The sequence below is a fragment of the Erpetoichthys calabaricus genome, chromosome 13 (genome assembly GCF_900747795.2).
Source record: "Erpetoichthys calabaricus chromosome 13, fErpCal1.3, whole genome shotgun sequence".
NCBI classification, from domain to species: domain Eukaryota; kingdom Metazoa; phylum Chordata; class Cladistia; order Polypteriformes; family Polypteridae; genus Erpetoichthys; species Erpetoichthys calabaricus.
In genome coordinates, this window is record NC_041406.2 from 46752389 (window position 1) to 46772174 (window position 19786).

The 19786-nt window shown below is 44.7% G+C and overlaps 1 protein-coding gene across 1 annotated transcript in view; it reads right to left on the reverse strand.

Moving 5' to 3' along the window:
- Positions 1-332: 332 nt before the first annotated feature.
- Positions 333-19786, reverse strand: part of LOC114664188 (inactive phospholipase C-like protein 2) — a 448834-nt gene continuing 429380 nt past the window's right edge. Inside the window, exons 5-6 of the mRNA XM_028818196.2 lie at positions 9451-9560; positions 333-1341 (exon numbers count right to left, since the gene is read on the reverse strand). Coding sequence (XP_028674029.2) covers positions 1153-1341; positions 9451-9560 — 299 coding nt within the window. The 3' untranslated portion in view covers positions 333-1152. The remainder of the gene's footprint in view (positions 1342-9450; positions 9561-19786) is intronic.

Sequence of the window (19786 nt, forward strand, 5' to 3'; positions counted from 1 at the left end):
AAACAGAATAGAAGAAAGCATGAAACTGCAGCAAATTGGCCTTCATAACCAGCTACTGTAAATGGTTCTCATCTGGTCTATGTACAGACTAAGTCCACTGCACAAAGTTAAAGGGGTTTCAACCACATGATGACGGGTCGACGTCTGGGACACTGGATGGCAAACAGAGGCTGACGTCCTACCCTTACTCGGACCTAATCTCGGAGACAAGACAGCAAACCTATGGCCAACCACGGAGCGGGCGATAAAAGCAGAGGAGCGGCGGCAACCAATCAGCGCCACGCCGCGGGGGTCTGTTCTGCAAAGGACGAGCAATGAGGCACTTTCTGTTCTCTCTCTCTCTCGTCAGGCTGAGCTGCTGAGGCTACGACAGACCACCTAGCAGCTCTTCTCTTCTCAGATTCCACCCAAACAGCCACACAGGATGCCATCAGCACGACTCGGCAGCTCCCTAGAAGCAGTGATGTCTCCCGCCGCGGCCCCTCTGGATATTCTGTTCTCTCTATGGACTGGCGGGCGGGTGGGTGGACTGGAGAGATGGCTCAATGAACTACGTGGCGTTTTGTTTCCTCCAATGACCTTTTTCCAAACACTTTGGATTGGTAAGAACTCTATTTATACATCTATCTATCTATCTATCTATCTATCTATCTATCTATCTATCTATCTATCTATCTATCTATCTATCTATCTATCTATCGATACGTGTGGGTGGGTGGGAGTTTGCTTAGGTGGATTTGACCCTTCTAAAATACAGTTTTGTTTTTTTTTAAAAAGCAGCTTTCTCACTAAACCTGAAACAAACCCTGTAAAACAAAACAAACAAAAAAATGAAATCAGAATGCACATAAAGTCATAACATTAAAACTCCTTATATACACACAGGCTTGGCAGAACGAACATCGAGATGTCCATTTCTATAAATAGCTACGTTTCACACTTCCTGGCGCTACATTCACTCCTCCAGTTGCTTCAGATTGTTGGACATCCTTCACATTGTGCTTTAACATCAGCCCACTGCCAAAAAGAGCAAACTGCCCTTCTGGGTGGGCCGCTGCTGGCAGTGTTCCTTTTTCTTTCTTGTTTTCCATTATAAGTGCATCTTGAAGCCTCATCTTGGATGTTCCCAGGCTGCTGCGGCACGGTTGGCCACTAACTCTCGGCAGCCTCCTCATCCCCTGCTGCTTTCTCGGGAATGACCTCCAAACTGCGCCGTCCCCTCGACGATTCGCCGGCTCCGACGTTCATCTTTCCCAGTTCACACGTGAGGGCCGCGTAATGGATCTGCTTCAGGTTTTCCAGCACCTCGTTCTTGGCGTGTTTGAGCAGATCGGCTTGGCCCTGAGGAGACAAAAGACACACACAACGTTAGAAAGTGGGGAGCGTGAAGGGGATCCGAAAACAAACGAGAATCCCTCCAGAAGGAGACCGTGGTCACCACAGTGGGGTAGAACTTTGTGAAGGTTTTAATTATTGAGATGAGCTCCTGTCAGTTACTGCTGAGGCACTGTAAGGAGCTGCTGCTCTCCGTTCAGATTCACACATGGAATCTGCGCTGCTTATGCATGAATGTTTCAAAGAGAACTCCACCCGAAAATGATATTTGTTTATATGTAGTGTGGGCCGAGAAAAAATTTTAACTTCACGTTTTCATGCAGAATGAAAGAAAAATGTTTATGATACAGGGTGGCCCACGAAAAAGTAGCCCGCCTTCCTGCCAGAGTGGCGCGCCGAGTGAATCCTTCCCCGTAGCACCTTGTCAACCCAACCCTTCCACCGAGTTTATTGGGGGACGCCGCGTTGGCGGCTTGCGTCACGCTTCCCCGCCCCCGGGTCCTGTTAGTCTGGGGAAACGGCAACAAAGGAGGCATCATATATAGTAACGCGGGCTACTTTTTCGTGGGCCACCCTGTATAATTGAACATAATGGCAACCCGTGCTGGCCAATGGCAAATGAGGTGAAAAACGTCCAATGAAAAAGAAGAAATTCTCCCGTTACTCGTGTCACATAATCCACGTGTCAGTTATCCAGTCAAACACACAAAACACAGCCATTTTTTGGTCAACTATTATTAATGATTACTTTGGGGGAAGGCAGGAAAACACATTCCCATGATTCTGCGCTTTTAAACTGAAGACCCGCCTCTCCCTGTCATTTATTGGTCAGGAGTCCTGAGTGTGGGTTTGAATATGGGATGCAGCACTGAGCACCATGCCACCACAGCACCCTGGGAGTTTCGAGTCGCATCTCCAACTGTCATGTCTTCCTTCTGCTGCCGTTGTTTCCACTGCAGTGCTAGCTGACTGACCGACTGCAGCCATCGTCTTCACTTCCGAGCTCAGGGTTTGATGCCACAAGATGGCAATGACTGCGAGTTTCTGTTCCTGCCTCATCCCTTAACTCTTTTGAGGCTGAATGGATTATTTTTCAGCTTCATGGCAGTACTCTGTACTCACTTTTTGTGAAAAACGTCAACATCCTTTTTTGATTACTTAAATAGCGGAAATCATACAACCACCTGCAAACTACGCATAATCATTTTGAGACGCCTGACACCCAATCGTACGCTATGCTGTTTGGTACATGCGTGGCACCACCGACACCGTTTTTCAGCTGCTCTCTCATTGTGACTCCGCAGTACAGAACCTGAGAGCCATCGACGATACGCAGAACATCTGCAGAGGATTTCTTTACAAGAGAAGCGTTTACTGTATGCAAAGATGATGGATGGCAATTCAACTTTTATCTCGTGGTCTCCTAGTGGTAAACAATAAAACAGTACTTTCAAAGTAGACTTCCTGATGTTCATTCAGCCTTCTGCCCCCCGAGCTCGACTCCCACATTGAACGTGGCCATTAGAAGCCAGACAGCACACCGTGGTGCTTTGTTTTATGACTTGTTGGGGTTTCCACAATAGCAGGTCTTTCTTTTATTGTACATTTTTCTTTTCCAAATCATTTGTGGTGCAAAGCAAATTACGGGGGCCATTAAAAATCTCAGAAGACACCCAATTACAAGCTGCTAATGTGCCAAACCTGAGATGGTGTCAGTAACACCTTTTTTGTTGCTTTCCCTGTTTGCTGTTTTAAAGTGTTATAGTGTTGTGGACAACAACGGGCGTACGAGACCTAAATCATCTTCAGGCCACAAGAAAGTAGCCGCAGTCATCCAGACAACAGCATGAGGCTCATTTTATTGGCAGTCTTAGTGTTGCTGAACAGCTGATGAAGGCTACAGGATTGGCATTAGAAGGCACAACGAAGAGGTGACCAAAAATCGACACATTCTGTCCAGAACAACAGAAGAGACATGTACGAGTTTGGGGTTAGGAAGAGAGCCGTGTGCCTCGGGATGAGTTTGGTTACAAAAAAGTGTGTCAGTACAGAAAACAAAGGTTGGGAAACACTGAGAAAGACAACCGGGTGAGGCTTAGTGAAATCAGTCAGTGGAATGAGAAAGTGAGACGTGTTCAGGTCTAAAGGAAAGGGGGGTAACATTTATGTTCAAGGAAATATAGGTATCCTGATCATAAAGGCACAATAAGGTTTAGGCTGGACTTGTCCTGTGAGCGTAGTACAAGACAGGTTGGGGGAGTGAGTTATGTTTAAGATGTGCGGGTCTATGGATCTTACAATGTGAATTTGTGCCCAGGTGACGTAATCCTAGCAAACTTGCATAGAACTGGGCAGACTGGCAGTGCAGAATAAAATTAGGGTGGGAATGACTCTGTGGGTACACTAAATGATAAACTGTAGTGCAAGACATGAGAAAAATCAGAGGAGCAGTGATCATATGATATGGATGTATGGAATACAGTGGAAGTGGCCAAGGACTGGGTAATCAATTTAGCAGAGGCTGAATAAGATTTGGATTGGATTTATGCTATGGATGTGTTATAGGACAGAAAGAAGTGCATGCTATTAGAAGATTACGGAGGTGGGACTCGGTGGCTCGGGCATCTGATCAGGATGCCTCCTGGACGCCTCCCTGGTGAGGTGTTCTGGGCACATCTAACCGGGAGGAGGCCCCGGGGAAGACCCAGGACACGCAGGAGGGTCTATGTCTCCCCGCTGGCCTGGGAACGCCTCGGGATTCCCCCAGAAGAGCTAGAAGAAGTGGCCAGAGAGAGGGAAGTCTGGGCATCTCTGCTCAAGCTGCTGCCCCTGCGACCTGATCTTGGATAAGCGGAAGAGGATGGATGAATGGATGGAGCTGGGACTGCGGACATTATGGTGTGGGTTTTGGCACAATGGGGAACTGGTCAAGTTGGCAGAGGACTGGGCAATTTAGAGACAGGTGTAGTATAAAATTTGGGTGGCAGGTGCACCTGTTCCTTTCCACATCTATGGGGCAAGTTGTAGCGGTGCTACTAGGATTTGAAACTGCAACTCCCAGCAGTCCCTGCAGTGGCTCTGATTGGTCTTCTGCTGAGGGTGCTGGGGCTGTTGGGGTCAAAGGAGGTCAGCACGGCTTTTAGAAAGGGGGCCGGTGACCAAACGGTAAAATAAGGTATTCTGTATTTCAAGTTCCTGTCTGCCTGCCTGCCTGCCTTCTGTTGGGTTACCTGTACTTATTCGTTTTGTCCTGAATTGTTTCTTGGTTGGCGTCTGGATTGTCTGCCGACTGCCTGTGTACATGAGGACTGTAAGTGGATTCATGGCCATCCTATGAAGAAAGGAGCGCTCCTGAACCCGTCCACCCGTCTTCACCATGTCAGGAACTACCGGTAGGACTATCTGTCTTCATCATTACATTTCATCCGTTGCCGTTTCCCATGGACTTTATAGTGAGTGTTTATTGTTGTGGTTTGTTTTCGTGTTAATTGTACATCGCCGAAAAGGGACTGGGGTGGGATCGTTGTTTTCATTATTAGTGTCAATACATTCTTTATTTGCTATTTTATTTCCGTTGGCTTTTTGTCTGTTTGTGAGTGCATGAAGGTTGGGCCATAGCTGGGTGCGTCCCTGGAATCTCCACTAAAAAAATAAATAAATCGTGAATCTTAGCGACACTGGACCGCTACAAAGTTATGGGAAGAATAAGGGGACTATGAATGCCACGGACTGATGTTTTGGAACACAGTAGAATTGGGAAAGCTGGCATCATATTAGGCAGCATGGTGGAAAGGGTATTGTACATTTTAACCTGGATTTGTCCTATGGGTCTGGTACTGGACAAGCTAGATAGATAGATACGTGAAAGGCACTATATAATAGATAAGTGCTGCTTCAATTTATCCCCGCAAAAACTGCGCCACCACCCAATTTTTCTCAGCAGGCCAGAAGTGAAGACGAGTGGGTCTTAACTGTGAGGGGTGGATGGCACGCAGGAATGTCAGAAGTGATTTCTCTTATTTGATCTAAGAGGCCATAATGAGCCATAATGAGGGCAGACACATGAAAATTACAAAGCAGCCTCTCTAGCAGCTTGAAGGGATGTTGCGTGCTTTTCTTTATTTTAGTATTTTAATATTGTACCCCTTAAAGCTACCGATGCCTCCCAGGCCAAATGAACTTCGGGGCTCTCCGGCCTCTCCTTATGATTGCTGGTTTTGATATAATTAGACGACAAGCCGTAGCTCCTCTGTAATTTCTTTCCGTAGCTCTTTAATTTACTTTTCATTCCCACATCTTGGTTTTTGCCTTGAGGCTTGAGGTATAACATTCAACTTTATTTGATGAAACTCTGGCTCTCTGTAAATACGTCTTGTGCTTTTTGTACATCTGGCTCACAGTACAGGCTCTCAAGATTTGAACTTTGAGAAGTCCAAAGAGTAAACGTCTCAGAAGCTCAGCATCTTCAGGACTGACTGCCTTGTAGACACCCACTGCGTGACGACTTTAAAGCACAGAGACGGCAGAGCTCAGCTGAATTGAAGCGCAGGATTGCAGTCAGGCGCACACGACAGGAGCCGTCACAACTGCACAAACTGCTCATGTGGGTTTATTTTTCCTTAAAATATGAATTGTCAGGGGCTTCCACGCTTGCTTTGGTGGTTGTAGTCAGGCTGATTCCTGTCTCACAGCTTAATTTAGTAAATGCTGGGCCCTTTCTAGCCTTAAGGTGGGCTTAAGCAGTATGAGAACAGAAGACTTTTGACAAACGAGAGGAGACCATTCAGTCCATCAGTCCCATTTCTTTAGCTGATAGCTGACCTGTCCCAGTAGCTCATGCAGATTCCTCATAAATGTTACCAGGGTTGCTGATCTAACTCCATGCCTTGGAAATTTGTTTCAGAGTCCCACAACTCTTGGTGTAAAGAAAGACTTTGTGGCTCTGGTCCTAAATGCACTTCCCCTTCATTCCTGCCGCTGTCCTCCAGTATCGCGATTCACTGTGAGGCTGACAGAATTCTGCGGGGTCAACTCCATCAAGGCCTTTGAGGATCTTTAATCCCTGGATGAGGTCCCTGAGCAGTGTCCTCTGAACAGGTTTCATTCACTTCACCTCATTGTTCTTCACAGTGTGGGTTGGAGGACCCCACTGCTGCAGGGCCCTAAGTGGTCACAGAGCGTACTTAGACCGAGAAACCGCTTTGAATGAGCTCAACGATTCAGTGCACATACCACAGTTGTAGCGGGGCTACATAGTAATAGTGTTGTTCAATGTTTGTACCGAGTGCGTTTTGTTTCCATCGTCCCGTTTGCTGTTTAATTTGTGCGTCAGTGAATGTCATCCCCGTTAGTACAGGGGGGACAGATGATGGAAGGAGACCACAGCCCTAAAATGGAAAGCACCTGTTTACAATCAATCAATAACATCCGGCTCAGTACTATATAAACAATCAGGAGATTGATTGATTGATTGATTGATTGATTACATTTTCACGACAACGCACCACCTTTACCTGCTGTTTTCCACATCGCACTTTGTAACCAGTTTGTTTTTCATTCCGCTGGACTTACTTCAAATCAATCATCACCAGAGACCCTGGGGTTGGACTTCATCATCCACCACAAGCCAAGGATTCACGGTGAGGTTGCACCAGTTTTTCCGGGAAATACAAACACATCACTTATCTGTTGACCAGTCGTCCGCATTCAGGCCAGTTGTGTACTCGGACTCAAGGTCACTTTCATTGGCATTTTCCGTATTCATTCATTGTTATTCGTGTTTTGTGTTCGTTATGTTACTGGGACCAGAAAGGGTTTGTTATTGCGTATATGGTGCTGTCACGTTAGTTTGGTGGAGGGATATACATATCTATATCTATACTTATTTTCCATGTGTGAAATTAGCATTTTGTTATTGTTTCATTTAATATATTGATCCATCTATTTTTACATATCTGCTTTTGTGTGCTTATGTTTAAACTGTCGATTGTGGGGAAAATATTATTTGTTAGAGGTACGGCTTGGTATTTATAGATTAGCCTCAGTTATTTATCCAGGCCACAGGTCTTGGAAGTGTAGCTGCCGGCTGGGTAAGGGGTCGGCCGTTACACAGTTACTTTTACCTTCCTATGGACATCATAAAGAATGTTTGCATTTTATTTAAGCAAATGTATGGCCTTTTTCTGATCCCACCTGGTAAGACGCACACTGCTGCATATTACTAAAGACGCCACTTGAGGACAATCTACAATTGTGAACGCCTCTTCAATTACAATGCGGCGTGCCACTTGTTAAATGATTTAGGATTTAGAGCTTTAGGTACAAACTGGACGAGAAAAATGAACCTGTGCAATTAAATGAAATTGAATAAAAATAGCATAAAGAGAGTCTTTAGGAGATTTTTATATCAATTTGGACATGACGCACAAAACAGCCCTCAATACTTTACATAGAAAACGTGAGCAAAAACGAAAATCGCACAGAAGAACCAAAGCTCTTTTGAGCCGTTGAGACCTAAAACAGCTGACAGCTGACAGAAGAGCCAGTGGGGGGCCGTCAGCCTTGTCAACTGGCACCTTTAGTTTATGTCCCACACACTGAGTGGTCAATGTACAGTCATGGACAAACGTTTTGAGAATGACACAAGTATTGGTTTTGACAAAGTTTGCTGCTTCAGTGCTTTTAGATCTTTATGTCAGATCTTTCTATGGTATACGAGCTGAAGTGTAATTACAAGCATTTCATAAGTTTTTAAAGCTTTTATTGACAATGACATGAAGTTTATGCAAAGACTCAATATTTGAAGTGTTGGCCCGTCTTTCTTTTCCAAGACCTCTGTAATTCACCCTGGCAGGCTGGCAATCAACTTCTGGGCCACATCCTGACTAATGGCAGCCCATTCATTCTCACATAATCAATGCCTGGGGTTTGTCAGAATTTGTGAGTTTTTGTTTGTCCACCCTCTTCTTGAGGTTTGACCACAAGTTCTCAATGGGGGGCTTTCTGGTCTTAGACCCAAAATTTCCTTGTTTTGTTCTCTGAGCCATTTAGTTATCACTTTTGCCTTACGACACGGTGCTCCATCATGCTGCATTGTTCTTCACCAAACTGTTCTTGGATGGTTGGGAGAAGTTGCTCTCGGAGGATGTTTTGGTACCATTCTTTATTCATGGCTATGTTCTTAGGCAAAATTGTGAGTGAGCCCAATGCCTTGGCTGATGACACATGAATGGTCTCAGGATGCTTTACTGTTGTCATGACACAGGACTGATGGTAGCGCTCACCTTCTCTTTTTTCCTAATGCCCCAAACAATTGGAAAGGGGATTCATCAGAGAAAATGACTTTAGCCCAGCAGTCCTCAGCAGTCTAATCCTAAAATATCAGTATGTCCTTGATGTTTTTCTTGGAGAGATGTGGCTTCTTTGCTGCCCTTCTTGACACCAGGCCATTCTCCAAAAGTCTTCGCCTCACTGTGTGTGCAGATGCACTCACACCTGCCTGCTGCCATTCTTGAGCAAGCTCTGCACTGGTGGTGCCCCGATCCCGAGCCATGAATAAAGAATGGAACTAAAACATCCTCCGAGAACAACTTCTCCCAACCATCCAAGAACAGTCTGGTGACGAACGATGCAGCATGATGGAGCACCAGGTGAATTGTAGAGATCATGAAAAAGAAGGGCCAACACTGCAAATATTGACTCTTTGCATAAACGCCTTTGCAACTTATAAAATTCTTGTAATTATAATAATAATAATACACTTCAGTATACCATAGAAACATCTGACAAAAAGATCTAAAAACACTGAAGCAGCAAACTTTGTGAAAACCAATACTTGTGTCATTCTCAAAACGTTTGTCCATGACTATACATTGACCATTTAGTGTGTGGGACACGGACTCAAGGTGCCAGCTTACACAGCTGATGGCCGACACCTTTCCTGGAAGGAAGTGAATGGACCCCTGGTTCAATCTTGGGGGCCTGCAGAAAGCAAATTGTAGACGTCATGGTGCGAGTCTGTCCAGAATGTTCAGAAGGCTGTGAGTTGCGCTCAGCCAGGTCTGCGCTTGACACTTTCACCGAGTCCAGGCAAGCGGCAATTGCCTCGGCCCTCACCTTCAGAATGGTGATGTTCCAGGTGAAGTTCTCCACTGCCTTCTGCAGCTTCCTCCCTTTAAGACCTTCTTTGGCTGCAATGCTGTGCAGGTTCTCGTGGTATTCCATAGCTGAAAACACACAAAACAAAATCAGTCAACACAATTGCTGAAACACATGGAAGGCATCTGACTCTGGAAAACCCACAAAACAAGCTTTGATATTATGGGATGGCAGACTGTGAGCGGAAAGAGCCAAAGTTCCGCACCTGTTATTAGGTGACACGTCTAAACGGTGACACCACTTGTCTTTGATTGTCACTCGAGGCAGGCGCTGTGCTCTAAGCACCACATGTTTGGATTTACCCGTTTCCTTTCTTTCATAATCATATTCAAATTTATGCTATTGTTCTGGTTTCTTTCATGACATTGTTGCTATAAAAAGTATTTGGTATATCATAATAAAGCTTACCGTGTTGATTACTACTGTAAAAAAAAATAATCAAACCCAACAAGATTTTACACCACAATACAACAAAATATGCAAAAGCTGAAGGGGCGTAAATTTGGTTTAAAGTCACTGTAAAAATATCCATTAAGAAGAGCGTTGTGATCATCAGCTAAGGTACAATGAAAATATTAGTAACATCAAAAAGGGAAAACTAGAACAAGCAAAGACATGCTGGACCTTTTAGTTACGGCTCATCCAGACTGAAAGAAAGGCACTTTCTAACATTTCTGTCTGTGCCTTTGCCATATTTGTAGTTTTTTCTGCCCCTCTAATACTGTTGGCGTCAGCTGAGAGTCTAACGTCAATATGACAGCTTTACAGAGTTTCTGGCACATCATCAGGCGGAGAGAACGTTTACAATGGAACTGGCTTAGCGGATCGAGTTTACACGCTCTGCTGTCCGCGGCTCTGAGTGCACGCGTCTGTACGCGGGGCCGGCCTTTAAATACTCGAGGCAAATAAATCAAAGACCACCCATCGTCCTTCCTAGACATGCGATGATGTGCTTGATGCACATACGGTATGGGCCTCATGATACGATAGTAACACAATACACTCGGAACAGTGGACTAAAAAATAAATAAATAAAACGTTTATACAACTTTGGGGGGAACAGAAGAGAAACACTAACTTTAAAACAAACACACAAAACAGGAAATCGAATGCATTGATTCTTCCCCATATTGGTTGGACCCCCGCTATTACGTTTTGTGACTGCCGAGTTAACCCTGTGTGTTTCGCTCACCTCACCCACTTGTCTACACACCTTGGCCGTTTCAAAACTCCGTCCTGCTCAGCTTTCACTTTCCGGTGCTGCCTTGTGCTCCATAAAGGTTCCATTACAAAATGCAAGGACTGGCTATGGATTTTTAAAAATGTAAACAAAACGGTTAACTTCTCAAACACATTTCACGTGGAAAATGCATCCCATGTTTGTGAAGAAATAACTGACTGGACTTATCATGTAACAAAGTAGATCCATGATGTCCAACCTTCTGTTATTCATTTTAATAATTATATCATATTTACATTTGCATCATCTCTGTGTAAATAAAATCCAACATCTGTCTGTCTGTCCGCTTTTCTACTACTTAACGGATTTAGATCGGGTTTTTTCTATAATTTGCTTGAACGTTCCGGTTGACTTTGCGACTTTTCTCATCACACTAAGTATCATAGTTCACTTGCAGTACCGATTTATTTGCTCGAATCCGAGAGAGACGCAGCAGACCGAGGGGAGGAAGACGGGCCCTCCTCACTCACGCATCAGCCTCATGGTGTTCCTTACCACCGCTTAACTAGTGAACGAGAGAACTACTTAACAGATTTAGATCGTTTTTTTTCTATAATTTGCTTGAACGTTCTGGTTGATTTTGCAACTTCTCTCGTCACGCTAAGTATCATAGTTCGGTTGCAGGAGCAATTTATTTGCTCGAATCCAAGAGACGTGCAGAGGGGAGGGGGAGACGGGACCTCAGGATTTGGGAGCCAGTCGGAGCCATCCTCACTCATGTGCCAGCCTCTGTTCGAGTCGCTCTACCTCTCGCCATGTGTTGGTGCGTACTTTGCCTCCACTTAGCTAGCGATACCTGTTTATTCAGCAGACGTTATCATCTAGAGATTGTTAAAGAGTAACGTTTGAGGTTTTGACATTCAAAATTCTCCAAGACATCATTAAATTGACCCCACAGAGTACTTTCAATGAAACAGATAATCACAAACTTGAGGACACCATTTGAAACTAAGGAATTGTCCACTCAAGATCAAACCCTGATAGCCCTTCTTTGCGCCAAGGACTATAGAAATTGGTAGCAAGCTATCAGGTCATCTAGCAAGGTGAACATCTCAATGAACTACTGGGACAGCTCTGACACACTCCATGGTCTCGTCTCATCAAGCGTTTTATCTTCTTACTGTCGGTGAGGAGAGCTGCCATGACAGCAGCCTCCTATCACAAAGTACAACTGTGTTGATGTCCTGACATGTCCAGGCATTACTGTGATTCGGTGACATGACATTCAGATGTGTCACATAGCGATTGGCAGTTCTGGATGTTTCTTGGCGTTCCTAATGGTGCTGCTCTCTGCTAAAGATACCTTATCAAAAAAAAAAAAAAAAGAAAAGGTACAGCAGATTAACTCACGTGTTGACCACTAAGGTAACTGGGACTGTGTCAACGTAAGCGCCGTGATATGATAATGAATGGCAGAACGGTGGGGCCTAACACTCATGGGATTATCGCATCCTCGTGCAAGTTTCAGGATCAGGCGTATGCTGCCAAGCACGTATTTTAAAGATCCAACTAAAAGTATGGAAAAGTGCAGCCCAGCCGTCCCCTAAATCACAAGAGAAGTGTTGACAGATGAAGTGATATGAGCAGACCTGCTCAACTGCCGTGAACTTCGGCTCTGTGATAATCTTGAAAGGCTGTCAAGCCTTCCTGCAGTGCTAATAACGCATTGTCTTGTACTCGGTGGGATCTGCCTGCTCAAGTGGAGTTTGTAATTCTGACAAATTTATAAAGACTTTAGTTGGCCTTAGTCAAAACCGCATTCCTGCTTACAGACAGGCAAATACTAAATAATGCAACTGCTCGCAAAGATGCAGGCTCTGCAGAGATTTCCACAAAGTCATTTGAACTCCTTCAATCCGTCTGCATAACAAAATGAGCAATGAATCATCCGTCCAATAGCACCAGAATCAACGACGGCTCGCTAAAAGCCGCGGGACAGACCTGAAACAATCTGTCTGTCTTCTCATGGTCTGACCCATCCATCCATCTTGGGGTTATGGTGTCCATCTCTCCGGGGTGCACAACGCAATCCACCTTTGTCAGACCTTTTTTTGTGAACAGCAACAACACAATGTCTTGCAAGAAACGGCCACAGCAACATCTCTCAGCTGCAGCTTAACCACAAGACCACCATCAGTTACAAGAACATCGCTCTTCAGATACGTTATGAGGCAGAGGGTGCAAAACTGCAGCTGATAAGGGTCACAAATTGTTCTTAGTTCCAAATCATTTATGCCGCCTACGTGAAGGCCTGTCAAGCGCACACTTACTTCTTGGTGGGCTTTTGTTTTTAGGGTATGTTTGGTAGCACTACTTATACTGTTTAACACAAGGGTGTCCAACTCCGGTCCTAGTGGGCCACAGTGGCTGCAGGTTTTCTTTCTAACCATCTGCTTAATAAGTGAACCGTTTTTGCTGCTGATACTTGTTTTGGCTTAAGTTTTAATTGACGTAACTCAGACCCCTTAGTTGTTTCTTTTTCCTTAATGAGACACAAAACAAGCTGCCACATGACCAGCTAACCTGAAAATAAAGAAAGGTGAAGGTCTCAGTAATGTTGGTGTGCTCAGGTCACCAAAACATCTTGACGGTGGTCTTAGAAAAACCAGAAAATCAACAGTCTGCTGTAGCAGAATGAGAGCAGCAACAAGTCATGATATTCAGTAACGGTTTTAGTTAACAGCAAGAATTGGCTTCTCATTAAGAAACTGGTTGGAGTGAAATTAGTTGGAGTTTGATGCTCCAATTTAGCTGATCATCTGATGGCTCGTTTCACATCTCATTTCTGTTTGGCTGCCATTTAATGAAGAAACAAATCAATTCAGAGGACTAAATCCTTACAAACAGGGATATTAAAATGAAGGGAAAAGGAGTTAATTAGCACTGAAAACTGGTAACTGATTAGGAAAAAGGTTAGAGTGAAAACCTGCAGCCACTGCGGCCCTCCAAGATGGGAGATGGACACCCCTGGTTTAACACTTTAACAAAGCGCTCATCACAAACAGGAAGGTCTGCCATGCAGTTCTCTTTACAGGCCTTCACCCCCCGATACTCTGATCCTTGTGCAGATGGCACCCTTAAAGTGGCCGTTCCTTTGGTCCTGCAAGTGGAGTAAGGGGCTTCAATAAACAGGTGGGTGTGTTACTGCTGGTAGGATCGATGGTAAGAAGGTCTTTGAAGGTCTTTCTTCACATTCACATGTGTAGAGGGGCTCGTCACTCCTTCTTCTTCAGAGATGGAGCTCTCCTGTTATGCAGGATACTTGGACTACTTCACAAAGGTGGCCATCCTCCTGCGTAGTGCTCTGCTGGCCACCTAATAGATCTCTATAGATATAAAACCTCATGCCTGTCTGTGTGTTCATGAGAGAACTACGTAATGGATTCAGTTCAGGTTTTTTTCTATAATTTGCTCAAACATTCCGGTTGATTTTGTGACCTCTCTTATCTCGCTAAGTATCATAGTTCGCTTGCAGTACCAATTTATTTTTGCATGAATCCGAGAGAGACTCATCGGGCTGTGGGGAGGGTGGCGGGGCCCGCCTCACTCACACACCAGCCTTGGGGCATATCTTATATCCGCTTAGCTAGCGAACGAGAGAACTACGTAATGGATTTAGATCAGGTTTTTTCTAGAATTTGCTTGAACATTCCGGTTGATTTTGCGACTGCTCTCATCACGCTAAGAATCATAGTTCGATTGCAGGAGCGATATAGTCATGCTAATCCGAGTCAGAGGCTGCAGGCCGAGGGGAGGGGGTAGTGTGACGTCAGGAGTGGGGGGCCGGGCAGGGCCCTCCTCGTTGTCCTGTTTCACTTCTACGCGGGGCACAGCTAGTATTACATATAATGTTTTATTATGGCTGCATGCCCAAGAGTGGCCCTCCATTACTCCATTTGTGCTCAAGGCAGTTTCTGCTAAATGAACTTTTCACACAACACCAGATTGTTTGCTGCGGAGGCACTAATGACTAATAAAAGTAAAAGATGACTGCATGTAGTGGTCTCTCAGAATTCTCATATCCCATTCAGCCCTTGCAGAGTCAGCCTGTTCATTGCACCCTTGGAGTTTCAGCAAACTGAATGTTAGCAGGAGGAGGAGAAAGTCCGTCAAACTGAGAACTGGGTGGACACGATCACCTTTAGACGTGGATAACAAAGTCACCTGGCCAACTGGGGCACGATGGGGCGTAACGCCATCCCTGATTGATGTGAAATAAAAACAAATTACACACCATAATAAAAGACTGGACCTGTAGCCACCGGGTGTTTTAAAAGTGCTCCACCTATAAATGTCGACATTCGAAGTTAAAAGGTTAAAGAAGTGACAGAGAAAAGGATTCCTTATTTGTGACAAATTAAACCAAGACTTCTATCAGAATGTTGTGGAGTTATAAAGAATTAAGAAGAACTTGTGAAGGTGGAAGTCCTTCCTGCCAGCTGAATGGTAACAGCTTACGAGGGGCACGAGGAGGAGAAGACGCAGAAACCTCAGCCTCGAGGTTACTAGAAGAGCAGGCGGCAATTTGTAGAAACGCGTTACGCTGTCACACACACACACACACACACACACACACACAAAGCCAGTAATAAGCATGTTGAAGAGTAAGAGTTAGTCGTATAAATGTTATTAGCTGAAGCAGAAAAAAATAAAAAAAGCTCTGTTATTTAACTGAGATTTCAGAACTTCCAGCCATAAACAGCACAGTTGGTGACGAGTGCAATAAACACGTCGAGAAACTGCAAATACGCAGTGTGACAATAGTGAGGCAAGCCGTGCTGTTGTCACCAAATGTGAGTTACCATCCATTACCAAGCCTGCTCCGTCACGTTCAGGGTCTTGGGAGGGTGAGCTCTGGCCACAGGATGGGCACAGACCATGGCGAGGGTGCCAGGCCATTGCAGGACACGCAACAGGCCACTTACATAAGAGATAAAGCTGCACATGAGTGGGTGGCCAGCCCTGGAATTGAGCCCAGGACCCTCGCACTCTCATCACTGCGCCACCATGCTGACTGTTACATTTGTATTGTAGAGTAGGGAAGTCTGAAACTTGAGGCAATGTTGTCTCCGTTCTTTACCACGTGCAATAAGGTTAATATGATGGCGGGAAACTGGGATGATTTAATTGTATTTAACTATTTTAGCGAGTTATTCAGTGGAGAGATCAGATTAGCTGAAAATTGAGCTGTTTGATTGGCTAAAGTTCAGGACCTGAAGTATTGTCAAATGGCTGGCCAGGAAATGTATTGATAGGCTGGAAATAACGGTAGTGGCTGAATTAAAATGTCAGTTTTGTGTTGCGGAATCACAACAAAATGACGCTCCCCTATTGAAAACAAATCCTTTTGTCAGTTTTGTTTATAGACTTGTAACGGCTGACCCCTTACACAGAGCGGTCACTACACTAGCAAGACTATTTCCTTGGACGCGCCTGAAGACTCTCGAGACGATAACAAGCCGGACTCCTTACAGATTGTCCTACGAAATAACAAGCAAACAGTACACAGATATGTAAAACCAAATCCGGGTATATTGACAGTGATAAATATAAATACACACGAGGATAGACGAATATTCAATAATATATATATATGTGCACACAAACCACCACTATCCCAATGACACCAGTGAATAATTATTAATTGTACGAAAACACGAATACACAATATTTACAAAAACCCTCCCTTGCCCACAAATAATAAACGAATAAACACGAAACACAAGCGCAGGTGAATGATAACCGGCAACTGAAATGAAAGTGATCAATGAGTCCAAAAGCTAATAAAGGCCGGTAACAGTTGCACATTTGGCTGATGTGATATTTTGCTTCCTCCTGACAATACAAAAATCGACCTCACCGTAAGTGTCCTCAGCAATGACTGATAAGAGTCCAAAACCCGGGGTCTCTCGGTGCTGGCAGTCGTGATAATGATCCGGATCCTTAAGAAGCAAGTAATGGACTGCTATGATGATCGGAGTTGAAATACAGTATGGATGCATAACTGATTTGTTTTCCTCTCCTCCTCAGAATGTCCCGGATGTAACTGGTGGATTCAACAGGTAATTTCCGTCTTGGGGTTGCGGTCTCCCTTCCCCTTTTAACTTACGGGGACAACATTTACTGATACACACTACTGTATATATAGTATAGCAAATGGGACAATGCAAACAAAACGCACTCAGCACAGACAAAAACACAAAAACTTATTATTATGTAGCCCCGCTACAGACTCGCAGCACGCTCGCCTCCGGCCCACCAGATACACGGACGACTTTTATTATCAAGTCACAAGGCCACTCACTCATCACAACAACTGCTCGAGTGGACGTGATGTGCGTCGTCTGATGTCTTATGTGACGTCCGGTGTGGTTGTCATTCCCTGTGTGTCTCATTGTCAGGGAGTTATTATTGTTTTCTGTACTTACTGTCAGAATTTAATCAGAGAACTTTGCTTTATTTCTTTATTGTAGGATTTTTTTCTTTAGTGTCCCGCTGCTGTGGAGAGCACTGGTGTCTGTTGCCGGCCGAGGGGGCTGACGGTCGCAGGGTGGGTGACTTTGAAGCCCAGCTAATTTAAATAACAGCAGGACGTATGGACGGCTGTCAAATTTTGGATGAATCACAAAATCAAAAAGAGCCAGGATAGCTCGGGGCCGGGCAAAGAGACAGAATCAAAGTTCCAGTTAGCTAATGGCTTTGTCAGAAGCTCTTGTTGATTTAGGAACACCATTTTGGTTTTTGTTATTTGAGCAGAAGGGTGCAATAAAGGAATCGCCGAGTCTGGTAAAGAGGGCTCTGGCTTTAATGACGACTATGAGGCAGCATTGCAGTTTTGATTCTAAAAAGTGAACGTGTCTCACCCCTGCCTGTTTTAAGGTGAGTCTTTGGGGTGAAACTTACCAGGAAGGTCGATTAAAATCAAATGACCTCCATGGGACTGCGTATGCGGGAGCCTAAACGTGAACAGCACGCTGGTTTTTCCATCCATCCATTTTCCAACCCGCTGAATCCAAACACAGGGTCACGGGGGTCTGCTGGAGCCAATCCCAGCCAACACAGGGCACAAGGCAGGAACCAATCCCGGGCAGGGTACCAACCTACCGCAGACGGTGGTCTTTAAAGATGGCCATCAATGGCAATGTGAAATATGAAGGAGAGCCCAATGCTGGCCCGTAGAGGTCGGGCGTCGTGCCATGCATGCCAGTCAATCTGCAAAGCATTCAGGGAAGAGAGAAGAATATGAAGAAGGGGAGCCATTTCTACCGTCACAGAGGCAGTCGAGAAGGCGTCAAGATGGCTCTGGCTAAAGGGGGCAGATCTGTGAGATGGGCTTGCTCGGATAAGGGAGGATGTGTGATGTTTGAAATGTCGGAAACACCCGATGACCGCAGGTAACATCTCTGACAATCATCATGTCGATGTTTCAGTACGAATGTGTGAGCAGGCGTGCATTCAGACAGAAACAAAAATCGAGACAACTGCCAAGTTGGTTTGAGAAGGTGGTGACGAACATCGATAAAGAGAATACATTTTTCATTTACTAGCTAACTAGACAACAAAGCAGTAACCGAATATCTGAATTTCCATTTTATGGTGTGGACTCACATTACTAGACGCAGCCTGCCATACAGCGCCTTTCACACTGACTGGCACCTCCAGAATGTTTTTAAAGTTAACAAAACTGTTATTGTAATTTAACAATCAGCATGAATCAATGCCAAGGAGGAAATACAGAATGGAGAAGAGAATCACAGAAAAACTATGAAAGGAGCCATTGAAGGATAAAACTGAACATTCTGAGCAAACACAAAACAGCACTATACAGTATGCAACACAACGCAGAGGAGACACTGAGGTGGGATTCATTATGGGAACAATAGCCTGGTCTTATTAACGCGCGCGCCCACCTTCCTCAGTCCCGTCTCGCCATTCAGGCTGACTGAAGATGTCACTTTACCTCTTGGCCTTCGAAGAGAGACGCTCTGCTCTCAGCCTGCCGATTCCTTCGTATTTCCTTGTATCCTTTTTCTTGTCTTTGTCTCTTCACGTCTATTAATGATTACGTGTGCTGACGAGGGTCCCTCTACACTGCGGCCTGTGTCTAACGCACTGTTCCTTATTGTGTAATACGGTTTGCAATGTTTTTGCCAAGCGTTTTGTCAAAGTGTTTCCTGCCGACATAAAAAGATCCCTAACTGCCCAGGATAAATGGCACGGGTTACACGAACGTTGAATGAAACGGTCTTGTTGCCTTAATAAATTACAAATGGTCTTTCCTCCAAATGTGACATCTGTGGCTCAGCTAATTCCTGATGATGCTTTCTAAAGCACAGGGAAAAGAAATCAAATGCAGTGACTGAGTGTGTGTGAAGAGAAGGCTCACAAAGAGCGTTAGGCTCACTCTGCGTAAGAACAACTCGACTAATGGCTACTCACAGTACTTATCTTCATGTTTGCACTAGTTCTCATTATCTTAAACAAATCAGATTTAAATTCTTATCAAAATACTGTGCCCACACCAAATCAAAGATAACAATTTAAAAAAATCATACAGTGCTTATCAAACTTCTACACGCCCTTACTGACGTAAAAAGCTGAAGTGAAAACAAATCATCACGTCAGACTTCTTAAGTGAAGAAGAATGAATCACTTTTAGGAAAAATATTGAAAAACAAAACCTTTAGCTGAACAAATGCTAACATTTCAGTTGGTTTCCATCTCAATTGTCAACGTGGCCCAAGGTGAGCACCGCCGTCTCACAGCCCTGGAGCGCTGGGCTCAAACCCCACTCTGGGTCTCCGTGGAACGCCAACGTTCTCTCTTTTCCGCTTCTTAACACGGGTTAGCGTGACCGCTGCCTCTAACTTGGCCTGACCTGAGCACGTCCCACAATTGACTGGTTTCTGCGTTGAACTCGGTGCTACATTAAAATCCAGCCGTCATGAACTGGAAAAGTAAAGTCAACAATGGATGGCGAGATTACAGCGGCAGGGTCATGTGACTGAGAGCCAGGTGAAGGCCGTCACACCACACGACATTTCAAGCCATTTC